The sequence below is a fragment of the Pimephales promelas genome, chromosome 23, assembly GCF_988280905.1.
Source record: "Pimephales promelas chromosome 23, fPimPro1.hap1.1, whole genome shotgun sequence".
NCBI lineage: Eukaryota > Metazoa > Chordata > Actinopteri > Cypriniformes > Leuciscidae > Pimephales > Pimephales promelas.
In genome coordinates, this window is record NC_142791.1 from 2,987,560 (window position 1) to 3,010,452 (window position 22,893).

The following is a 22,893-nucleotide window of genomic DNA, read 5'->3' on the forward strand; positions in this document are numbered from 1 at the left end:
CACGATACCTAAATTTCAGTTGTATTTTTTTGTTCATAAATACATAAAATGGCTCTAAATAAACCTATAATTTTTGATGGTAATTAAGAGTTTGTCACAGAAACTAAAATTTAACAGTCATTTACAGAGAAACAGGTAACCTGGTGTAACTCTGTACGCTTTTCCCATGAGAAACTGAGTGTTTATGTGAAGTTTTAGCTCAAAATACCCCACAGATCATTTTTATAGCATGTTAAAATAGTTCCTTTTTGAGGGTGACTATTTTACATTTATGTAGCTGATGTGGAGTTATCGTCAAGCCTAAAGTGGGCTGAGCCGGCCATCGCCATCTTGGCAGCATGTCACTCCCGGGTAACAGAAAATGTCTACCAAAGCACCTGCCATCTAAGTCACTGTGGACATGGTTAAATTTCATTTTTGAAGGACATTTCCTGAAGAAAATAGCTAAAGTCATTAGTTTGTGCCAATAATCGGCTCAATAAATGGTACATGGTTTCTGAAGAGAATACACATTTAAACAAACAGGCTCAAGACCAGGATGGTCAATCGAGTTTGCTCAAGCTGTCGTCTTTTCCCTTTGCAATATAACTCAAATGCAATGTCATAAAAGCAAGATGACAACACAATAACTGTAATTAAACTGAACTACCTGTTCTAACATTTGGCCTAAGAACTTGTCTTTCTGATAAACTCAAAAATGCCAGTTCTTTTCATCATAACTGCAAGGAATTGGGGCGTGCAAACGAACGCAAAGGCGGCTGTTTCATAGAACCATACATGCAGTTAGCATACGCAAGAATGGACTGGCTAATCCCATTTTGAGCTACACTATTGGAGGGTTTGTCTTTGTCTCTTAAGTAGTAGTGTCTCGTAAGTAGACTAACCATTGTATGCCAATTCGGTAACACTTTACAATAATAGTACATGAATTATTATCAATACCTTATAATAATTAATTATTATTAATAATTACTTTACTATGAACTAATGATGAGTTAAAGGGATAGTTGACTTTGAAATTAATTTTTGGTATGTTTTAGCTTACCTCAAGGGCATCCAAGATGTAGGTGACTTTGTTTCTGCAGTAGTTTCAATTTTGATATTTTTAGGTCAAACCGTTCTTGTCTGTCAGTCATATAATGGAGGTCAATGGTCACCACCTCAAAGAGCATGCACAGAGAAGTCCAAATTAAACATGATTTAATGACTCGTAAATGTACACATTGATGGCCTAAGACACGAAACGAGTGGTTTGTGTGAGAAAACGAACAGTATTTATATCATTTTTACCTCTTGTAACCATATACCATCCAAACGTGCATTAAGGTGTGTCAAAAGCACAAATCACAAAATCTTGTAGTGGTCATGAAAATGTATTTAGATTTAGCATATTGATCCATTGAACTCATGATATGACCCACTGTTTTCCACTGAAGAACTACAGAGACAAAACCTCTAATCATAGTGTAGCTCAAAACAGGATTTGCCAGTTCATTCTTGCTAATATGCAAATTGCATGCACAGGTTCAGTGGAACTGCCATCTTTCATTTGTTTGCACGCCACAACATTCCTTGCAAGTTATAAAGAAATGAGCTGTGACCATTTTCCAAATTCCTGACGTTAAACCACAATGAGTTTATTAGAACTACAGCCAATAAACATCTATTTCAAATTTGTTGACACTATTTTCACCACTTCAGTTTTTAAGTTTATTTTGGTTTCCTGTGACTTTAAAGTTTCAGATTCACACAATATACATTTTTACTATGCTTTTTTTATTGTTATGATTGACAGAATACAGATTAAATAAAATTACAACAATGAAATAAATTAATAATTAAATAAATAATGATTTGTTTCTTTTATATTGAAGTGACATTTAACTCTGATGTTATTTAAATCATCTATACCTATTTATATTCTAATTGTAGTTTATAGTTTGTAGATATTTCATTCTTTTACCTTGTAGTTCAATCATTTAAATTGGAGCTTTTGGTTTGTTTAGCATTATTAACTCTGAAATGAAAATCCCAAACCAAATTAAAACATCAAAATTATAGGCCATAAAACTAAAATTCAACATCACAGTAACCCACTTCAGATCAGCAAGAGAACAACTCAAACAATATGACAGCTCAACAACATCTAAATCTGAATGCGTCACACTTTCTGTATTTAGTCATTTTAATTATTTTTCCCCTTTATTGTAATTTAAAATTACGCACTGACTTTGATTAAAATTTTTGTTTTATCTTTTGACCATTTTTGTAAAAATTATAATTATTGCAAATTACATTCTTAGTTAAATTCTGACCTGTGTTTCATTTACTTGGGATCAGATCAATACCTAATTTTGCAGTATTGGCCAGCTCTAATTATCCAGCTGGTGAGAAGCGCCCTCTGGTGGTCAGCAGCGGCAGATCATGATTACGTCGTCTTTTGTAGCAATGATCTTTGGGGGTAAATATTTTGTTTTTCTCAGTCGATTTGATCATAGACAGTAAAGGGATTTGATGCATTTCTCTACGGAAGAGGGTTAGGGCCAAGCAATTAAAAAAAATAATAATTAAAAAATAAAATAAATAAATTAAATTGCAAACGCTTTGGTACATCCATGCAATTGACAGTTGTTTGCTTTTCCTAAATGATCAACTGCTTATGTCCCTGTTGAATATACTTAACCCATGAAACATCTTGGTATTAATTCTATGCATTAAATACAAAATGGTTGAGCTGTTGCCATAAACTGTCAAGCATAAGCATATTTTCTACACATTTCTTTTGTTGTTGTTGTATATGTGTCCTGAATGGATGAATTGCTGAGGTGAATTTTGAATGAAGGGAAATGTAAAGGGCTACATAAACCAATAATCCTCCAGTTTTCTAAAATAGCTTGATGTGCATGTCATGAACCTTCATCTGGCAAGCATATAGACAGAACACAACACAACCGTGGAAGAACAACAATTAAACAAACAGGGTCAACAACCGGAGTGACAGAGCCCAACAGAGGGATGCGTGGTTGAAGGATATTAAGGCAAGACAGTGGAAGAGATAGAAGAAGCCTAGATTGTTGACATGATTTTGATGAAATAAGGTCCAATATTGTGGACCATATTCTCAATCATGACCTTACAATGTCTGGGGCGTGTTGAAGTCAAATAGAGTCAATAGCCCTATTAGTGCTACCACAACTACTGTACAAATCCATATTACAGCCAGAAACACTCAAGTTAAGCCAAGAGAAAAGACAGTCATTACTTTGAAAAATAATGGTGAGAATGACAAGGGAACATGAGTTTTGAATGAGAGAGAGAGAGAGAGAGAGAGAGAGAGAGAGAGAGAGAGAGAGAGAGAGAGAGAGAGAGAGAGAGAGAGAGAGAGAGAGAGAGAGAGAGAGAGAGAGAGACTACTTGTCCTACGCAACATTACCACTAGAGAGCGCAATAGACTTACTCACCGTCATTTGTCTGTACATCGCTCGCTCATGACCGCATGGTAATGTAAACAAGCTGCCGGCTAGCTGGACTGTGGTGACGCAATATTGTTAAAGGGATAGCTCACTTTAAAATGAAAATTCCGTCATCATTTACTCACCCTCAAGTTGTTTCAAACCTGTATGAATTTCTTTCTTCTGCTGAACACAAGGAAAGATATTTTTAAGAATATCAGTAACCAAACAGTTAACTGGAACAATTGATTTCCATAGTAGGAAAAAAAAATACTAGGGTGAGTAAACGATGACGGAATTTTCATTTTAAAGTGAACTATCCCTTTAAAAGCCAGCCTTCCATTGTTGTGAAGATCTATTAATCATGTCAGGGTAGTAGTCATAGCTAAAAGATTACACTTTGAAGAAAACCAAGGCATTCATTTACAAAATACGAAGAGGCAGAGTATAATTAATGGAATTTGGGGTTTATTTGGTGGTCTTTCGATTAGCCTATCATTTAAACTGGCCTGTGACTATCCGGATTTATATTGCCACTATTTAATAGACATAAAAAAATGGAGTGAGGTAATGTAGAAATATTTAAGGGGAAACAAAAGAAACTGGCAAAACAAAGGTAAAATAAAACATGGATGAATTTATGTAGCTAGCCTATAACGTGCTAAATTTAAAGTAAAATGCGCATATAATAATATAAGTGTACTTATATCTGATGAGGTGAATTGCATAGCAAATTAGTTAAAGAAAATAAAATCAATGCTCGACATGACATCACAGCGCAAAACGTGTTTGTGTACATTAGCATGTCCGTCTCATTTGAATGAATAATCAATAGATAATTTAGTCACGACCAATAGGTCAGGCAAAAGCGAAATAAACCATCACTGGGGAAAGCTGATAGAAATCAAGAATCACTGCGAATCTGACCCCTCAGCAACATGCTCTTTGTTGTCTAGGTAAGCATGTGTGAGAGGCGGGGTCATTTTACAACTCAGAACAGGGCGGAGCCTCTGGTCCCTGCGCGGGTGCTGATTGGATTAGATTTTAACCCAGTGACTGAGAAAAGATTTGCTAGCAAATAAGAAACGCCCCCACCCCGTGCCGGGAAACTAACTTCAAATAACAAATATGAGAGACTCGACAGCCAGACATTCACTTAGTTCTCAGATAGAGAGAGGTGCTGGAATCTTTTTTAGCTTTGTCATTCGGAACGGTCGGTATACTAATGAGGCGTTATTTAGATTAGGACCGATTAGCTTTCATTATTCCATGACGAATGTAATAGTTACGTAAAACTATTAGCCTACAATCTTAACAGTTTGCGGATTGACTGACAGCTGAACCGAACAGGTGGTGCGTGTGTCAGGTTAGTATTAGGGACAGGGATTCAGATGTCTCATTCTCATAGAGCTCATAGTAAGCAGTAGCAGTTGATTCAGAGGACACAACAGGCGCAGGGATGCCCGATGCTGGAACAGACATGGGTACGGACAGCGGGAGGGTTTTCGGGATGAAAGCTAAGGCTCCGGTAGCCACAGAAAACATCCACCCTTCGTCTCTAAGCAACGGTCCTCCAGCTGACATCCTCCGAAACTTTTACCACACGAAAAGAGTTGGGAATTATCTGATCGGGAGGAAGCTGGGAGAGGGCTCGTTCGCCAAAGTGCGAGAGGGGCTTCATGCGACCACCGGCGAGAAGGTGAGAAGCTTTGCAGAATTGTTAAGAGAATTATTGTAAAGAAGAATTGCTCATTTGCACCTAAATGACACTGAAAAGAAAATGCCATAATAATAGGAACAGCATCCAGTCGATATAAATTGATCAAAAAATCCAAACAAGACCTGACTAGAATGATTTCGCATTTGTTTTTCACTACATTTTGTTTACTCGTTTGTCTGAATATGAAAATGTAAAGTTAAAAAGAGAAATAACATCTGTCTAAATTGTTTTGGTCAAACCCCCCTCAGTGTCAATGGTCTATGGACCGCGAGTTGAATTATCTGTTATATTTGCTATTTAGTGATTTATTCTGAAACAAATGTTTTCCATCAATGTGAATATGAAGTTTAAAGCTGGATTTTATTTTAAAAGTACCCAGGAATCAGCTTGTGTTGGCTATTTGGGGAAGAATAGCAGAAACATCATCCCCTGATCATCAGGTTGAGTTGAGATGTTTCTCATTGGTCTCATGTTCCCCTTCATACAGGTTAAATAGGGTAACAGAGGCAATCCTTGAGCCTTGTTTGCAATCAGGTGTCTGTATTAATTTCAGATTACACAGCCTTTCAGAATGAATAGATAATTATTATTATTTTTGTTTGTTTATATACATAATCAGCATAATTTATATTCAGTGTGTGTTTTACTCAGTTAGACAGGATACCTGGTTTCTAGGGCGAGTTTTATGACGTTATTAATTATTGTTTGTTGACTGTGAATGTCACTTCATTCATGAGTAGGATGTGTTTTTCTTTATAACTGGCTGCTGTCTTCCTTTGTATAATGTTCTGGGGGAACCTTCTAGTTGCATACTAATATATATATATATATATAAAAAAAAAAAAAGTAGTTTGCCCTTCTAGTGAGTGACCTGAAATACCTTCTTAGCATATTAGAGATTTGTTCAGTCCTCTTATGCTGTTGCTGTGGGAAAGGAGAAGAGGTCTGTCCGGGGTGATGATGCAAACGCCTAGCAATCACAAAGAGAAGCAAGGCTGCCTCGTGCTCCTCTCGTCTCCTGCTTCGCTCTCGTTCTCTGACATCACCTAGAAAAACAGACAGGGTGGGGCGGGGCTCACGGTTGGTGGGCGATAGCACATGCTTCCCCCATGTCTGTTGTGAGCATACCTAACCCACTTTCACCCTCGCCGCCTTTGTCTGCCTGAGAGAAAAACAACATGTTAGTCTGAGGCTCCGGGGTCCCCCCCCTTAACCATCGACCACCAATTGACCTTATCAACAATGCCTGCAAAACACAACGGTTAAGATCCAGTAATGTAGGATTAGCATTTTGGGGGATTTTTCCTCAGTTCCTCCCTTAAAATGCTCCTCAGTTGGAGAAATTGGTCCAATTATCTGCTCAAATGGTCGGTTTGCTCAACATTATATTTTTTGCGCCTGATGATTTGTGGTGGCACTGCAAGTCACCCCTTGAACCCTCGTCGGGTCGCGCTCTGGGGCTCTTTGATCAAGGGCGCAACCAATAGCACCAGGCTTTGTTACGGCACAAAGAGGGACATTTTACCCAGGACAAAGAAATCTTGTTTGATAAAGAACAAAGACCCTCCCACCTTAATTTAAAAAAAAAACATCGAAAATCATTAACAAATGAGCTAATTCACTTACATATGCATGCTATGCTACATTACATTGTTCGTGAACGTGTTTTTGAGGTGGCGAGGGTTTTTTTAACGCAATGTTTATAGAGCATTAGTGGTTCACGGCATGTTGGTGACAAATGGGTGGCATTAACAGGCCATTTGGACATTCTTCATTCAACTGGAGGTGCTTTAACGGCTACAAATCGGTCATTTGTCCTTATCCCTCCCCCACCGAGTCCTCCACAGGAACTCGGGTCAAACATTCAACCCTGGAGACGTGAGGAGACCGACAAATGTGAAATAAGAGTCCCATCTGTCTTAGTCTGGCTCACCTCACCTGTTCAGGGCTGTTAGGATAATTCCATACGTAAGAAGATCAATAAACAATCCTGTTATGTTTTCTATCCTGACAAAATCTCCTTTTTATTTATCTTCACAGGTGGCGGTGAAAGTGATTGACAAGAGAAAGGCCAAAAAGGATTCGTACGTCACAAAGAACTTGCGGCGTGAAGGACAGATTCAGCAGATGATCCGACACCCACACATCACCCAACTGCTGGACATCCTGGAGACGGAGAACAGCTACTACCTCGTCATGGAGCTCTGCCCTGGTGGAAACCTCATGAACCACATTTATGAGAAGAAAAGGCTGGATGAAAGAGAAGCCCAGAAATACGTACGCCAGCTAGTCATGGCGGTGGAGCATCTGCACAGGGCAGGAGTTGTTCACAGGTGAGAAACAAAACGTCACAGGGTGTGGTCATCAAAAAAGAGACTTTCCAAAAGAGAAATTAATTCTGAAAACTACGAAACCATGTTTAGATGCTCTGTAATGTATATAAGTCTATTTTAGAGCACAATGAGCAGTAAAACCAATTCAAAGACTATAGTGGCTTAGTTCGTTTATAGTTTATATACGGTTGACGAAAGTTGTTTGATTAGTTTTGTTTTTATTTCAACAGAGACCTGAAGATTGAAAACCTCCTCCTTGACGAACAGGACAACATAAAACTGATCGGTAAGCATTGTATGAAATTTACATTATGCAATGTTTTCTCGTGACAGGCCTACTCAAAGAACGTCACATTAAGTCCTAATGACCTAAAGTGATTTGACATGCAAGCGTTCATCTTTAGCATGTGGCGGTGAAGACTGATTGAGTAATCAGAATCTCATTAAAACCGAACAAACTCTCACCTCTCTGTTAAGCTGTTGGCAAACACATTGCCTTTATTTAGCAGTTGTGTGTGACAGACAGGGTTAGTGTTGTTGGGAAGCCATATACACTTTTGCATCCCTCCTAGTGGGAAGGTATTTAAAGTCAATCCCTCTATGAGCCCGTACACATTAACAACCATCTCTCTGTTTCCCCATACAGATTTTGGCCTCAGTAACTGTGCAGGAATTCTGGGATACTCTGATCCCTTCAGCACACAGTGTGGCAGCCCAGCATACGCCGCACCAGAGCTTCTCTCAAGGAAGAAATATGGGCCTAAAGTGGATGTCTGGTCAATGTGAGTTTGCTAAATGTGAAGCACCATGTTCCAAGCTCACATTGAGTACATTTTCTGGATTTGACTCTGTATGTGTTTATTTGTAGAGGGGTGAACATGTACGCCATGCTGACTGGTACCCTACCATTCACTGTGGAGCCATTCAGCCTAAAAGCTCTGCATCAGAGGATGGTGGACAAAGATATGAACCCTCTACCTCCATCTATCTCTTCAGGTATTGACAGAAATCCATCTGAGAATTGTAAAAAGATATTTACAAGAACAAGCAACTATAACATGCTGAAAATTAGCCTGTGTACTCCCACCAATTACATTCTAATGGGTATCATGCTCCAAAAGTTGAGCATGAATGCAGTCTTTGTGATTTTTCTTTTTCAGTCCAGTATAGTGCTTTTGAATGCTTAATTGAAAAAAAATAGGGATGGTCTGGTGTCCACTTGTGTTTTAAATATCTCAGGAGATTAAATAAAATCTATTAAAATAGAGTCTTCATGAAACATCTAGTTTTCTGACTTTATATGCTATTTTGTAAACCTGTATTCCATAGAAAAAAACATTACCGAGTGTCAACACCATTAGCATGTGTAATCTTTTTATTTTTATGAATTCATTATATACTGTAGGTCATAATTTAGATACTTATATGACTTTATTTCATTATAATGAGGTTTACAACAGTGGTTGAGCATTTACTTTGTGTAACCGTTGTGTAATTCTCTTTTAACTTTGCATGGTTAATTTTAATGGCAACAAATTATACTCAGCTCAAAAACAGTGTTAACTGCAAATGTGCCAGACAAGGGGCGGCTTATTTTTTATTCTCAAGAATAAATTATAGGATCTGCTTTATTCAGATTTTTTTAATACTGTTTGTACACCTTCCAAAGATGTAAGATTTTTCCATAGTATGTAGTTAAGTCATCTTACCATTGAATAGAATAGAATGCACTACCATTGTATTTCACTGACCTAAATGATGCAAGCATTCCAGATTAATTCTCTTGAAGAGATGATACCGTCAACATTGTGGTTAATCACATTCTGTCGATTGCGATTGCGTTACACTTACGTGAAACAACAAGTGATTCATTCACTACTAAATCTGTGACAGGATATATTACTACAGGATGATGCACTGTTGAAATGAGATTAGCCTCATTATGTAATGCCGTAATTTAGCATCTCAAGGACGCAAGGCTGTGCGGTCATTCCTTGACTAATGCAAGATGTAGGAGAATCATAATGGCCACAGCATTATATGTTTGACCCAATAAATAATGATTTATTTGACCTAATAAATCATTTAAACGTAGAGACTGACCAAGGATCATAAAGCGTTGTAATTTGAGCTACCTGTCTCTTCTCCTTCTGTCCGCTGACAAGGACGTGCTTCATTTTTTGTCTACTTAAAGTAACATGCCACAAAGTCCTCACTGCTTCCTGTCTGTGTTCACAGCTGCGGTCAATCTGCTGAAGAGACTGTTAGAGCCTGACCCCGACAAGAGACCCAACATCCACCAAGTGATGACCGACTCGTGGCTGCAGCTGGGCAACCCTCACACTGGAGTTCCTTACTTAAATAGGTCGGTCATCTAATATGCTTTAAGCTAAATTGCTTTTATTCCACGTTTTATGACATTGTGACCTGAAACATCTCCTTTTAACTCTCAGAATCCACATTGAGGAGATCAACCATACGGTTCTGCTCCACATGACTGAGAAAATGGGCTACAAACACAGTGAGGTTCTGAGTGCGGTGCTCACTAACAAAGCTTGCCACACGCTGGCTGTCTACTTCCTCCTCAACAACAAAATGAAGAGACTCTCAAAAGAGTACAGGGTAGGTTTGAGGAACCAACATCTACACGATTATCCTTCATATTAGGGGTCGACCGATTATCGGCGCCGATATTAAGCATTTTTATGGTTATCGGTATCGGCCGTTTTCAAAACTGATTTGCCGATAAAATAATTTTATTCTGAAATACGCTATATTTGTCTCTAATGAAGCCACATCTGTCGGAACTTACCACTCACTAGACGAAGTTCTAACTTCCGGAGCTTTTTAATGCTTCAATGGGGAAAAGTTATCATCATATCATATCATAAACGCTCAGAAACTCAAAGATCTCCATGGCAACCCATAAAATAAAAAATGTTTTTCATCGGGCCCTAAAAATTTAATTTTTGTTAAACTGTAAATAAATTGAATAAGTTTGATGATTTTAATTAGTTAGAAATGTTGTTTGATTACTAAAATTGCATTTAAACATTAAAATTGAATCTGTAAGTTTTACCAAATGTTTATAGAATGCTGCTGGGTGCTCCCTGCTATTTTTAAGTTATTGTAAATATCATTATTAATAGCTGTTCTCAGATTCGAAGATACAATTAAAATCATTTAAAGAAAGTATTCAAAACGCTTTGTTATTCTTAATTTTGACATTAATTTACATTTTTACACCAGACATATATCGGTTATTGGCCTATTTGATCTGTAATAGTCGGTATCGGCATCGGCCCTGAAAATCACATATCAGTCGACCCCTACTTCATAGAAGCATGTCAGATGTGTTTCCTGAGCGTTTAACATACTCTCTTTCTCACAGGAGAAACAGTACAACATGGTGAAAGAGAAAAAGAGCGAGCTGTTTCAGACCCAGTGGAGGAAGCACATTGAGAAGGTCACAATTCCACCCAAGCAGACACCCGTCTATCTCGCTGTGAGCAAAGGCCCCACCAAGGAAAAAAAACAAAGAACTGGTAAGTGCCTAGACTATATACACCGTTAAACATAGACATGTATGAACCAACCATGTGGTTTAGACGTGATCTGGAACACATTTGATGCGTGACTTTGGGTCTTTTTAACACCCGGCCACTTCTGTGATCCGAAACGCATTAGAGACGGTTTTGAATCCGATCGCTCAAACCACTTCAGGAGGTCTGGGCCACATTCCAGACGAAACTGGACATGTGTAAATGCATTTGGTTTGTTGAAAACCCCATATGTAAATTTTACTCCCAAAAATGCTAAAAAAATAAACGTGTGAGAGCATGTTATATAAGCTATATGTCAATGTTATGGTCAGATATGACGACGCTACTACAACACGCGTTACCGCAGCTGAGCATCTCTTCATCAAACCAACATGTAAACCAACGCAACTCAAAGTGAAAGTAAGTCGAAGAAAAGAAAGAAATAAAGTGCGCTCTCTCTTATTGCTGTCTTTGATTTTGAAATTAGCTGACGATCAATAAAATGCAGCTCATATCTGTTGCTTTCGGTGATGTGCACTCCATTAAATCTGCATATAGCACAAGAATTGAAGATCGGATTGACCAAGATTGACCAGGTGTAAATGGAATCGTTTTGATAAATAAGATAGCTATCCGATCTGAGAAAAGGCATGAAGAGGCCAGGTGTAAACAGCGCTTTAGATTTACGTGACAATGATTGACAGAATGAGAACAAATGGCACATAAACAATGGTACAAATTAAACCGTTTTTTAATTTAGCTCTTTGTTGAAGGCAGCTTTGGAATAAGCTCTGTTGCCTGAGGGATAATTCCAATTACTTGGCAAATACGTCGACAGTAAATCAAACGAATGTAAAACCTTCAAGGGCTGTTCAGGATCACCTGAAAGATCAAGTTGAAGATTAAAGATGAATTCATTGGGCACAACAAAACAAATGTTTAGACAACCTGTTTCCCACACTCTCTCCTGCTTGTTTGCCAAGTCATATGACTATATTGAAGTATCTCAAGCCATAAAGATGCTTCAACTCCACAAACTCAGTATAACGTGTGGAACATCGTATAGTTGGTTGAAATTTTCACCCAAAAGTGAAAATGTACTCAGCGTCACTCCAAACCTGTATGAATTGCTTACTTCTGAGGAACACAAAATATAGTTTTTCAAAATATTGAATATCGTTTGTCCATGCAATGAAAATCAATTGGTTCCAAGACTTTCGTTCCTTAAAGCAGTTTAAAATGTAAATGTCCAGCACTAAAGACTTTCTGCATGACAATAATATAAATAAAGACATGAGTTGGATCTCCTCTAAATCAAACTTTCTCCTATCAATTTCAGGTCTTCTGAAAGCTGTGACTGGAGGTTTTAAAGATGTTTACTCAGGACGTGGTGGTTGCATCACATCCTCCTCTCTGGAGTACCTGGAGATCCACCCCCTGTTCCCAAACAACCCGCAGCCAGCCCATCCTACACCCGAGACCCAGCCGCCCCAGAAAGACAGCTCCAAAGAACCCTCAAAAGCTGTCAACATCCCTGTTCGCCCACCTTCCTCCCTCGGCGCTCATTCCTGGGCTTCCGCAAGCAAGGAACCAAGCAAAGAAGCTCCTCCATCACCGTGGTACAAACTGACCAACGGAGCACTTTCTCCGCCTCGACATGTGTCTGCTTTTCAGCCCGATAGCTCATACTTGAAGAAGGCCACGATCCCCAGCCCACCTGTTCTCATCGTCAAACCTCAGCCCAAGAAACAGCCTCCCACTTCAGACTGGTCTAGCTCCTCAGATTCAAGCGGTAGCCCTCCCAGCAGCGGGGCTAGCGAAGAACCCGACAGCCCTCAGCACCGCAGCAAGTTCCCTTCCATGGGTATCGGGCAGATTTTAAAGAAAAAGCTGCCGCCCTTCAGCTTCCAGCTGCCCCCCTTCAAGCCAGAGCCTGCGGTGGAAGTGGAGTCTCCAACTCCATACCATATGCAAACTCTGCTCTGCGCCTCAGGGGCTCTCAAAACCCTGTGCTGAGAGCTTTTCGATTGCATACAATCACATGTATGCAGTGCCGTATTCTCTCATCGACAATGCTTGCAGTGACACGCAGAATAGATGCACTGCAAACCCCACAGGGAGTGATTTGGCATGTCATACACAGCTTGCAGAGAACATATATAACACAATTAGATCTTGAGGTAATAAAGCCTCAGGACAGTAGACACTGAAAGCCAAGTTCACATGCAGCAGCACGTTCAACAGGCTTCTAGTCTAAGTGCCATGTAGCAACCTTTAATGCACAATTCTTCTGTGAAACAAAGCTGTCACTGCCCACAATAATGTGTGTGCTAAATATATGTTCATGTAGAGTAATACAACAAAGACTGTTAATGAATGGTTGGAGGGTTTTTTGATAGTGCGTTAGTGATTTTTTAAGCTCTTACTTTATTCAACCTCAAATTGTAATTGTACTCAGGTCAATGCTTCACTTTTTCAATAGCCTCACTTTTAAAACTGTAATGTCAAAATTTCATTGGATGACCACATTCCTCGTTTTTCTCCCGTAGGTGATTGCTGGCATTTTTTTTGTATAGCCTTAAATATCTTGCACTCAGCCTTCGGGCTGTAATGGAAGATTTTCAGCTCAAATCTTCGTTTATAAGATTCATTTCATCTGCAGAGCAACATGTGTGAAGTGATAGATTGTGCAATATTGTGTATATATTTAATGGCTGAGCTGGTTATAACCAGGGTGGTGTTTTCTCTCCATTGAACGAAAGAGATTCAAATCTGCCTGTACATAGAACTCAAGTGTCTTTAATTCCACGCATTTAAAAAATGATTCATGCTGTCTTTTTCACATTAGATTTACAAAGCAGACCTCTTTCACAGTCTTCACGTGCACAGAAGACTTATGAGCTGTGAACAAATTTTCTGATCTTTTGCATGCACACCAGGATTTAAAAAAAAAAAAAAGTGATGTCAGTTTTTTGGTGACACGTCTTTGTACTTTTGTTATGGTGAAGACACATTTGAAGGCCTTTTGTAAGTTTTGTATTGATTTGCTTTTTTTGCCAAGTTAAAAGAGATTTTTTTAACACTGTAAAAAAGATTTTAAATATTTATATTCAAAGATTATCATTTGTGTTCTGAATTTTCTATTTTAATGCAGCATGTATTGTTTTTTTGACACAAATAAATGCACAATACTTACATTTCAGAGTTGTATATTCTTTAAAATGGCTATAATTTTTGATGGTAGTTAAAAGAGTGTCACGGGAATTTACAGAGGTGACCTGGTGTATCTCTATACACTTTTCCCACGAGAACCCGGCAATAACCATTAAATGAGTGACAGCTGAAAGACCCTGTGTCGAATAATCCAGTCAGCTGTACCCTCACATACACAAACACTCATATTACACACCCTCTTGTGTCGCTGTACAGGAGACCAAACAAGGGGGGGATTGACCCACAGACACAAACACTCTAGCCCAGATAAGTCTGTGCAGCTAAGCTGATAAAAGCTTAAGAACAAAAGAGGCTGCAACGGATATTAAAGCAAGAATCTTTGTTTACAAAGGACGACACTCACTGAAAATCCCTTTGGCGAAAAGTGGTGAAAACAAGCTATGATTAAAAAACATCTGATTCAGAGTAATTCACAACAACGTGAGCTGAGGATAAATTGGCTGCGAGATATAGTGATTCAGAACAACATTTAAACCAAATCCCTGAATTCAAATGAAATGATTGTTTTAGCTCTATAACAGACTATGTAATGCTGAGATAATTCCATGGAACAGTGATGCCATGAAATAGAATTCCAAAGCTACATCAGTACATTCTATGGAGAATGATTACCACATTCATCATGTCACATGGAATCAATCGTCCTTCAATGAATACCCTTGTATTTCCCAGTAAATATCCAATAAAACATTATAGCTTTAATGTAACTTTTGTAAGATTTGACCAGATTACTACTTTCATGGTTTAGGAATATTCTGTGTTTTAAACAAATTAAGCTCACTCGCAAAATAATTTTGACGTGTGTAGTTAAAAAAAAAAAACGCATTTATGTTTATGATAGTCACCATTACGCCTTACATGCTATTGATTGGGCTTAACATGTTGAACCCAGAATATACCGATACAGAAATACAGAATATTTCACTCTATTTACCTATTTGAACTAGTAAGTTCTGATTGACTGATTCATTGATATAAATGTAAACGGGAACACCAGTCAGGAAGCACTTGATGTCAGTGGAACAGAAATGAGTCCTCCATTAAGAGCATGATGAGTTTAACACAAGAATAGAAGAGCTCCACAAATGACATCATAACCCAAGCTAAAGGAAGGATAAATAAATCCCGGATATCCTTTAGTGTCATCAACATTAAACAACCGGGGCATGTTAATACGGCATCGTCACAATTTAAAACGCTGTGTCCAGAGTGTGCAAATCCCTATTTACTGTTTGTTACATGGCAAAGACCATCATTAGACTCATAGTCAAATAAAGGCCTTATTGCTGTGCTTAGACCTCTCAATCTCTCAATCTGTTCTGGCTTAGACTAATCCTGTTTTCAAAGGTTTTGTTTTTTATCAGCTGAGGAGCGTTTTCTTTGTGTCTGAAAAAACAGACAATTAATACCATCCTGACAGACCCAGTATAAGGGGAGTCTTTCAGGGTAGGTTTATTTCTGAAAAGTCAGTTTCTGTATAGATAGATAGATACACATTGATGTTTTGAGGGAAATGTTGTCACAATACACTATCTTAAAATGCGCAGTTAAATTTATTTCTAAAACATTTAAAAAACTTTAAATCGGTGTAATGTAAAACAAATGTAATAGCCATGTGCAGTAAATGACCTTATAAAACTCATGATAACTTACACCAATCTGATATTCATGAAAATACCCTTGCCCAGAGAACAAGCTAGCTTGGTGTTCAGCTGTTTAATAAACAACTATTACAAAACAATTATATTCAAATTTTGGTTTAGATGACAGAAATCGCCAAATTATTTTAATTTAAAAGCATTTTAAACTAGTTGTACACATTTGGCCAATTATAAAATTTCCATACAGCATTTCTAACAACCTCATCCTGTTGTGTTACTTAAGGAAGTTCGAAAATGTCTCAATTATTTTCATCATAATTAATTGAAAGGAATGTTGAGGTGAATACACGCAAATTAAAAGGCAGCTGTTTCATAGCAATGCAACATGCAATTAGCATATTAGCAAGAATGGACGGGCAAGTCCCATTTTGAGCAACACTATTGGAGGTTTTGTCTCTGCACTCCTTGTGTCGATTGCTTCATGGGGTTATTTGCAATGAAGTAACCTTCGCTTAATCAGACTGTCTACATTATTGATTACCACCCCAGCAGTCCTCCAGGACAAAGGGTGTGTGTGTGTTTATGTCTGGACACTTAGATGAAGGTGGATGGGGTGGGTAATATCATACTGAAAGTGCAACGCATCAGCACTCCAGTTCAAGTGAGATGCAGTCTGAGATTGCAGCCAGCATCCATTAATCAAAATGACAGCGGCTGGCGGAGCAGGTGAAAAAAAAAATGGCTACGGGAGAAAAATACATGAATTAGAAATTCAGTACAGAAGGACACAGACAAGAGCATGTACAGTTCAGTCATGTTTAGTTCGTGACCAAATCCGTGTTTTTAAATCTTTGAAATAAATCACATACATTCTGGTTCATATATTTTTCGTTTCTAATGAAATTTTGTGGTTTTCGTTCGTAAATTCATTATACAACGTGTAAATGTCTTCCTAGAGCATGTTGGGGAGATTTTCATTGTTTTGAACGACTGAACGAGTTTGAGATTCAATGCAGCACTTTGACATTTAATTCGTGAACGGGTGAGGTATTTCATTTTGAAGTTTGTTACGTGAGATTTGTCATGCATATTTTAACCGTGAACGCTTGATGTTTAACAAATCGATTGAGTGATGACATGAATGGTTCAGAACACAGAAATACACACGCCTGTCGTAACAAAAGGACACTGAAGAAAACTGGAAGAAAATGATGAGCAAATCTAATATATTTTAGGTACCTTTCAACTAAGTGTTTGTTGAACGTATACAGAGCTATTCGGGCCATTCACACAAGGACAATAAAGTTTTAATAATCAGTCTAATTCTCTAAGAACAGGAAAGTCCACACTACAACAACTGTATAACAAAGATAAAGAGAGACAATATCGTTGGAATCCCTTCTTTCCAGCAAATTAGAGATAAAACATGGACAGTCGATCAGAATCTGTCTGGCTTTAAGTCTTTCCCTGCCACTGACGGAACTTTCCATCATTATGAAACAACACTTCTCAGAAATTCACGTCATTTTTGAGACCGGGAAAGCTTCAGGTCAGAGTAATAGGTGCAGAGTGCCAAAAGGTGAATTGCTACAATAGAAACAGTGATTTATGCATAAACGAAGTACACATGATTATGGGAAGATGACGATATGGGTGGGGTGCCCACAGCATGTATATAGTCGCATGCGTCATTCCCTTTGTTCAGTCCAGCTCTTCACCAAGCCGAGGTGTTGTACCTCGTTTCATAATTCATTTCATTTAGCTGACGCTTTTATCCAAAGCGACTTACAGTTGCTATACATGTCAGCGGTCGCACGCCGCTGGAGCAACTAGGGGTTAAGTGTCTTGCTCAGGGACACATTGGTGTCTCACAGTGGATTCAAACCCGGGTCTCTCACGCCAAAGGCATGTGTCTTCTTATCCACCGCGCCATCACCACCCCAGGGTTTACGGTTTCCCTCCTTATGGGAACAGTAGTTATTTACATTACTCAATATTCCCATTCAGCCGGTTCACCTGGTACAACACATGACTATGGGACATATATTCACATCCCACAAAGTTGATGAACTAAACGCAAGGGACCAGCACCACCACATACCCCTTTTCCTTTTTCATGGGATCGAAGGCCCCGGATTAAAAAAAATCTGTGGTGAGCACAACATATCTGTAAACACAAACTAGTCTGTAAACTGGACAAACGTGCACAGTGATGCCCAACTGGCATCCACGTGAAAACCTTAAACCATGCCCATGATGTTTCCATGCCCCTTGCAGAGTGCGCGCACACTCCAGGCAGAACCAACTCCTTATATGCTATACACATATAGCTTTCTACAATCCAGTGGGAAAGACATCACTTTACAAAAAGCTGGTCAGATGAGTGGCACAGGGCACAAAGCAAGTGTCCTTTCTTACTCTGAGTCAGAGACTTTACAGGACAGGCAGCTCAAAGGAGACCGCACTTTTGACATGACTTTAGGCGTATATGCCATGTTCGGAGCCCTCACTTCACTACCAACCACCACCTCAGAGGAGTGATCTGCCTGCTTGAAAAAAACATATCAGAGCATTCCTCACGCACATTCAGAGAGACAGAATCCTTGTCGTGAACACTACACTAACAAATCGTCAAATCTGCCGACACATCCCGTTTCCTTGGTTAAAATCACAATTTTCTCACAATTTACAAATAGTTAAAACATTGGGGATATTGTAAGTAATCAACTAAACAAAATACATAACATTGGCCAAGCGATTTTTGGATACTTTACTGCAAAAATCTGTAAAAAAAAAATGTGTTCAATTTACGGTAAAATAGAAACATATCATATAAAATACGGTGGCAAGACTTACTGTGAGAAGGTTTAACAGACTAAACTTCAATTTACAAATGTAGACCATGAAGCTGCAGTGTCATTCACTCAAACGTTAAACACCATCATGGTAACACACATGAAATTTAAAAGAAAAATCAATAAACATTAATTTAACAACATTAGATGTCACATAAAACCCTAATGTGCATAACTGATTAGAAAAAGACTAAGCAAACTATGAAGAAACAAATTATTTCAACAAAAACACATCAAATGCGAAGTGTCAAGCAGGGAATTGTGGGAATGTCAATTTACGTTTTTTTTCACTGTAAATCATTATACAATGAGTTGTTCATTTTCACTTTAAAAACGGTAAATTTAACAGTATTTTACAGTAAAATTACCATTCACCATTATATATATCAGTTATTTACCGTATATAGTAAGCCAAATATAACGGTCTTTTACCGTTAAAATCACAATATTATTTTACAGTGGATTGTACCTTTAAGAAAATGAAAATGTTTTACTGCAAAAAAACACACACACACACACACACACACACAAATAACATGGTTAAACCATGGTAACAACAAATTAACCATGGTTTTGCTACACTAACCACCATAGTTTAACCATGGCATTTGTAGTAAAACTGTGGTTATAAAAATGGTAATCTAAAAAAAAAAAACCATTGGTTACTACTTTTAATATAAAACCATGGTTAATTTCAGTAGGGCATAACAATTTGTGTGTGTGTGTATTGTTTAAAAGCAGAGACTGTTCTTTCTTCTGATAACTTGCATGTTCAGATATTCATACACCAAAATACGTAATTAGGTACATGTTATCGTTCTTGAATTAATTTTGCACAGGCCTTTACTGAGATGAACCCCCATGAACTAGTAACGTTACAGCTAAAAAGTATATAGGCTACGTGTAGAGGGACGTTGTTTCCCTCTACTGGACACAAACAATAAAAATGATGCAATAATACAACGTGCATTAAGCTTGTTTTACCTGTAGTTCCTATTTTTAACACTACTGGGTAAACAGGCAGAACGGAGGAGTTCAAAGACACAAGAATGAAGAAGTCTCAACGGGCGCGGGAGACAGAGACAACGCCCCTGCGAACGACTGCCGCTCAACGTCATCAGACTGACAGGCCGCCTCGCAAGCCGATTGGCTGTCCAGCAAATAAGGAAACGACGGATGCGATGGCAACAGGCTCTAGCGACAGCGTGTGCGCTTTGTTTCCATGGCAGCATGCCCCTTAGATACAGCTCTCTGGTTGGTCCGCGGCGCGCGGGTTCTCTCTCAGCCGCTGTTGTTATGCTACCCCAGCATTCGGGATTGGGGGCGCGCGCATTCACGGGTCTCTAGCAGTCTTTTTTCCCGCCTCTTGGTGGAGAGTGTTGCTGGGCACATTAGACAGGAACTGTAAACAAAAAATGGCTTAAGCCACCCTGCCCCCCTCCACATCCACTATCCACTTGTTATTGAACCAGTTTTCCAGAGGGTTGGACCAGGGATGTTTGACGAAATGTCAAAAACAAACAAGTGGAGGGAAAAACAACAACACGTGTGATGCTTTACCATTGTATTTACGTGCAGTCTCACCCTGTGCATCACATGACAACAACACAAGGATCACTTCTGACACATAAGATGGTGACAAACACATGCTTTCCATTAATAGTGTTTCCTCTAGCATTCAGTAACCTACAGCAAAATGTAAAGAACAATAAATTGTTGATATATCATCTAATATATGCATGTATCCATACCCAAGGACATCATTTAGAATGTGTTTTATGACATTAATAAAAGGAAGGACACTACAGATGTGTGAGTCACTTGCAAAAGACTGCATAGTAAATGCATTAAAGTCAGACAAAATGATCTTACACTAAAGAGTCCAAAAACCTCATCAATGACATTACCCTCAGTCAACATAAACAACAGTCATTTTTCAGAACTGCACTGGAGGTTAGTTTCAATCTCCAGTAGGCGTTGTCCTATTATCACAGCTAGGGATTTTATCTGCAAGGTATATTAGAAAATGACATTGGCATAAGGACATGACTATAGAAATAATAATAATAATAAAAACACATAATTGATAGAATACAATGTAAACTAAAACATATTTTCACACTAGGCTGCTGAAGACATTTCATCATCACCCACAGGAATCTTATTGTAAATCTTATCAGGGGTTTTCATTTGATTTATTTGACAAACAACACAGACATGGAACATTTAATTAAAACATTAAAATATCTCAAACAGACTGTCAGCACTCCCTTCTAGAGCAAATTCTTTAACAGTTCCTAATATCTATTGTTTGCCGGACTCGGTGACCAAACAAAGAGCTCTAGGATCACCACAAGAGCGCCATCTGCTGTTTACTCATGTGTTTTAAAACAGCAAAAAGAGCAGATATTCCTTTTCTACATATTTTTATCTCTTCTTTGTACCCCCAAACTAAAGCACATTATTATTAGAGATACATTAAAAAAATACACATATATCTTATCTAATGTTTTAAATACAATTAATTTCTATAATTTGTTTTATTTTTTCTGTCATATTCTATACGCACTCAATATTGGCATTTATCTCTACATTTGTAGTGCAAAAGAAATTGCTTATTTTTAAACAAAGAGAGAGACATGATTTACATCGGTTTACATCATCCCCATGGATCAATAATTAAACGGTCTCCTACTTTACCTCTGTCATCTGCTGCTCCACAGTGTTCTGGTACTCCAACGTCACTGGTCTGTCTTGTGTGTCTAATTCTGGCATCTGCTGGCCTGGACTGCCCAATACATAGCTATAGAGAGGAAAACACATGACCTCAATGAGAATTGTGAGTTATGGTAAACATGCAAAAATCCCAAGATAAACAGCACACAAGCTTGTGCACAATGGGCTACTTACCTTTCAATATTTGCAACGTTAAAGCAGAAAATGGATCTCTTGAAATCAAGCTTTTTGGGGGTTGATATGTACATGATTCCTAATTCTGCACCACACCCACAGCAGGTGAGATTAACAACGAGGCTAAACATGAGAGACGATTTTACAGAGACTTTGATTTCATGTTTTGGTGGTTAAAATCACATCTATGACATATACTGTATATAAACACATATCTCACCATCCAAGCTCCTTTTGGGTACCAGAAACAAAGGGCTCTTTCCCAACGACAATATTGTCAGTGATACCTAAAATTAAAAAAAAAAACATTAGTCACACTCCTTTGTGTAGCTTTAGTACATGCCTATATGTATAATTACAGTTTCAGCTAGTAACTTTTGTTTTGTTGTTTATCCAGAATTGTTTTATGCTTAACAAATTCATGCAAAAATGTAGATTTAGATGTCATCATTAGGCCTATCAATGAATAAAAATAACATTAACCACCATTCAAAAGTTTGAGGTCTCTGACATTGAGGTCTGCATTTAATCATAAATACAGTAAAAAGGCAACTGTTAAAAATTATAACAATTTACATACAATAACTATTTTGTACTTTAACATTTTAAAGCGTATTTTATTCCTGTGACGGCACAGCTGGATTTTCAGCATCATTACTTCAAAACTCATTCTAATAAGCAGATTTGCAGCTCAACTTTTCTTATTATCAATGTTGAAAACAGTTGTTTTGCTTAATTTGTAAACCGTGATTTTGTATAGCATTATAAAAGTATTTACGGCCATTTTTTGTCAATTTAACGCGCCTCTGCTACATAAGTATTACTTTATTTTATGTTAAAACGTACTGACCTCAAACTTATGTTATGAAAGCCAATGTATATCAACCCAAGACATAACAGGTTATAACCAGCAGCACTTAACATACAACAGCAATTAAAAAAAACGTAATAATCTTTTACGTTTGAGCATGATTTGGTTCTGCTCGTCATCACTGCCTGCCCAGGACAGACTGTCGCCGATGGGCAGTTTGCATTTGCCGCACATAAACACTGCTGGACCGTCGATTTCGCCATCTTCCTCCACTCTGTTGCTGCTGTCAACGGCACTCTCGCAAACAGAATATGTTTTATAGCAACAATCGTCCGGAACTTTAATTTTCCCAGCCATATTATTTTCAACACTAGTCAAATGTTTTCAAAAGTACGCGGGCAGCTGTACTTCTGCTGTTTTGCAGTGAGTACATAT

At 38.2% G+C, this 22,893-nt stretch overlaps 2 protein-coding genes across 3 annotated transcripts; one reads left to right on the plus strand and one right to left on the minus strand.

Moving 5' to 3' along the window:
• The first annotated feature begins 4,251 nt into the window (after nt 1-4,251).
• LOC120482588 (hormonally up-regulated neu tumor-associated kinase homolog A) lies at nt 4,252-14,249 on the plus strand. The gene is made up of 9 exons (XM_039677070.2): nt 4,252-5,151; nt 7,213-7,505; nt 7,736-7,791; nt 8,152-8,287; nt 8,374-8,501; nt 9,744-9,870; nt 9,959-10,127; nt 10,897-11,050; nt 12,387-14,249. Exons 1-9 carry the CDS (start codon nt 4,912-4,914, stop codon nt 13,061-13,063), a joined length of 1,980 nt encoding a protein of 659 aa, XP_039533004.2. The 5' UTR covers nt 4,252-4,911; the 3' UTR covers nt 13,064-14,249.
• Nucleotides 6,067-22,893, minus strand: mis18a (MIS18 kinetochore protein A). Of its 2 annotated transcripts, none has more exons than XM_039677073.2 (5): nt 22,608-22,893; nt 21,868-21,934; nt 21,648-21,770; nt 21,438-21,540; nt 6,067-6,334 (listed from the first exon to the last, which is right to left on the minus strand). In XM_039677073.2, the coding sequence occupies exons 1-5, from the start codon at nt 22,813-22,815 to the stop codon at nt 6,248-6,250; spliced, it is 588 nt and encodes a 195-aa protein (XP_039533007.2). In that variant the 5' UTR covers nt 22,816-22,893; the 3' UTR covers nt 6,067-6,247. The 2 variants fall into 2 exon arrangements, with proteins under 2 accessions (XP_039533007.2, XP_039533008.2); XM_039677074.2 differs by lacking the exon at nt 6,067-6,334 and adding an exon at nt 19,696-20,744 and having other exon boundaries at nt 22,608-22,891.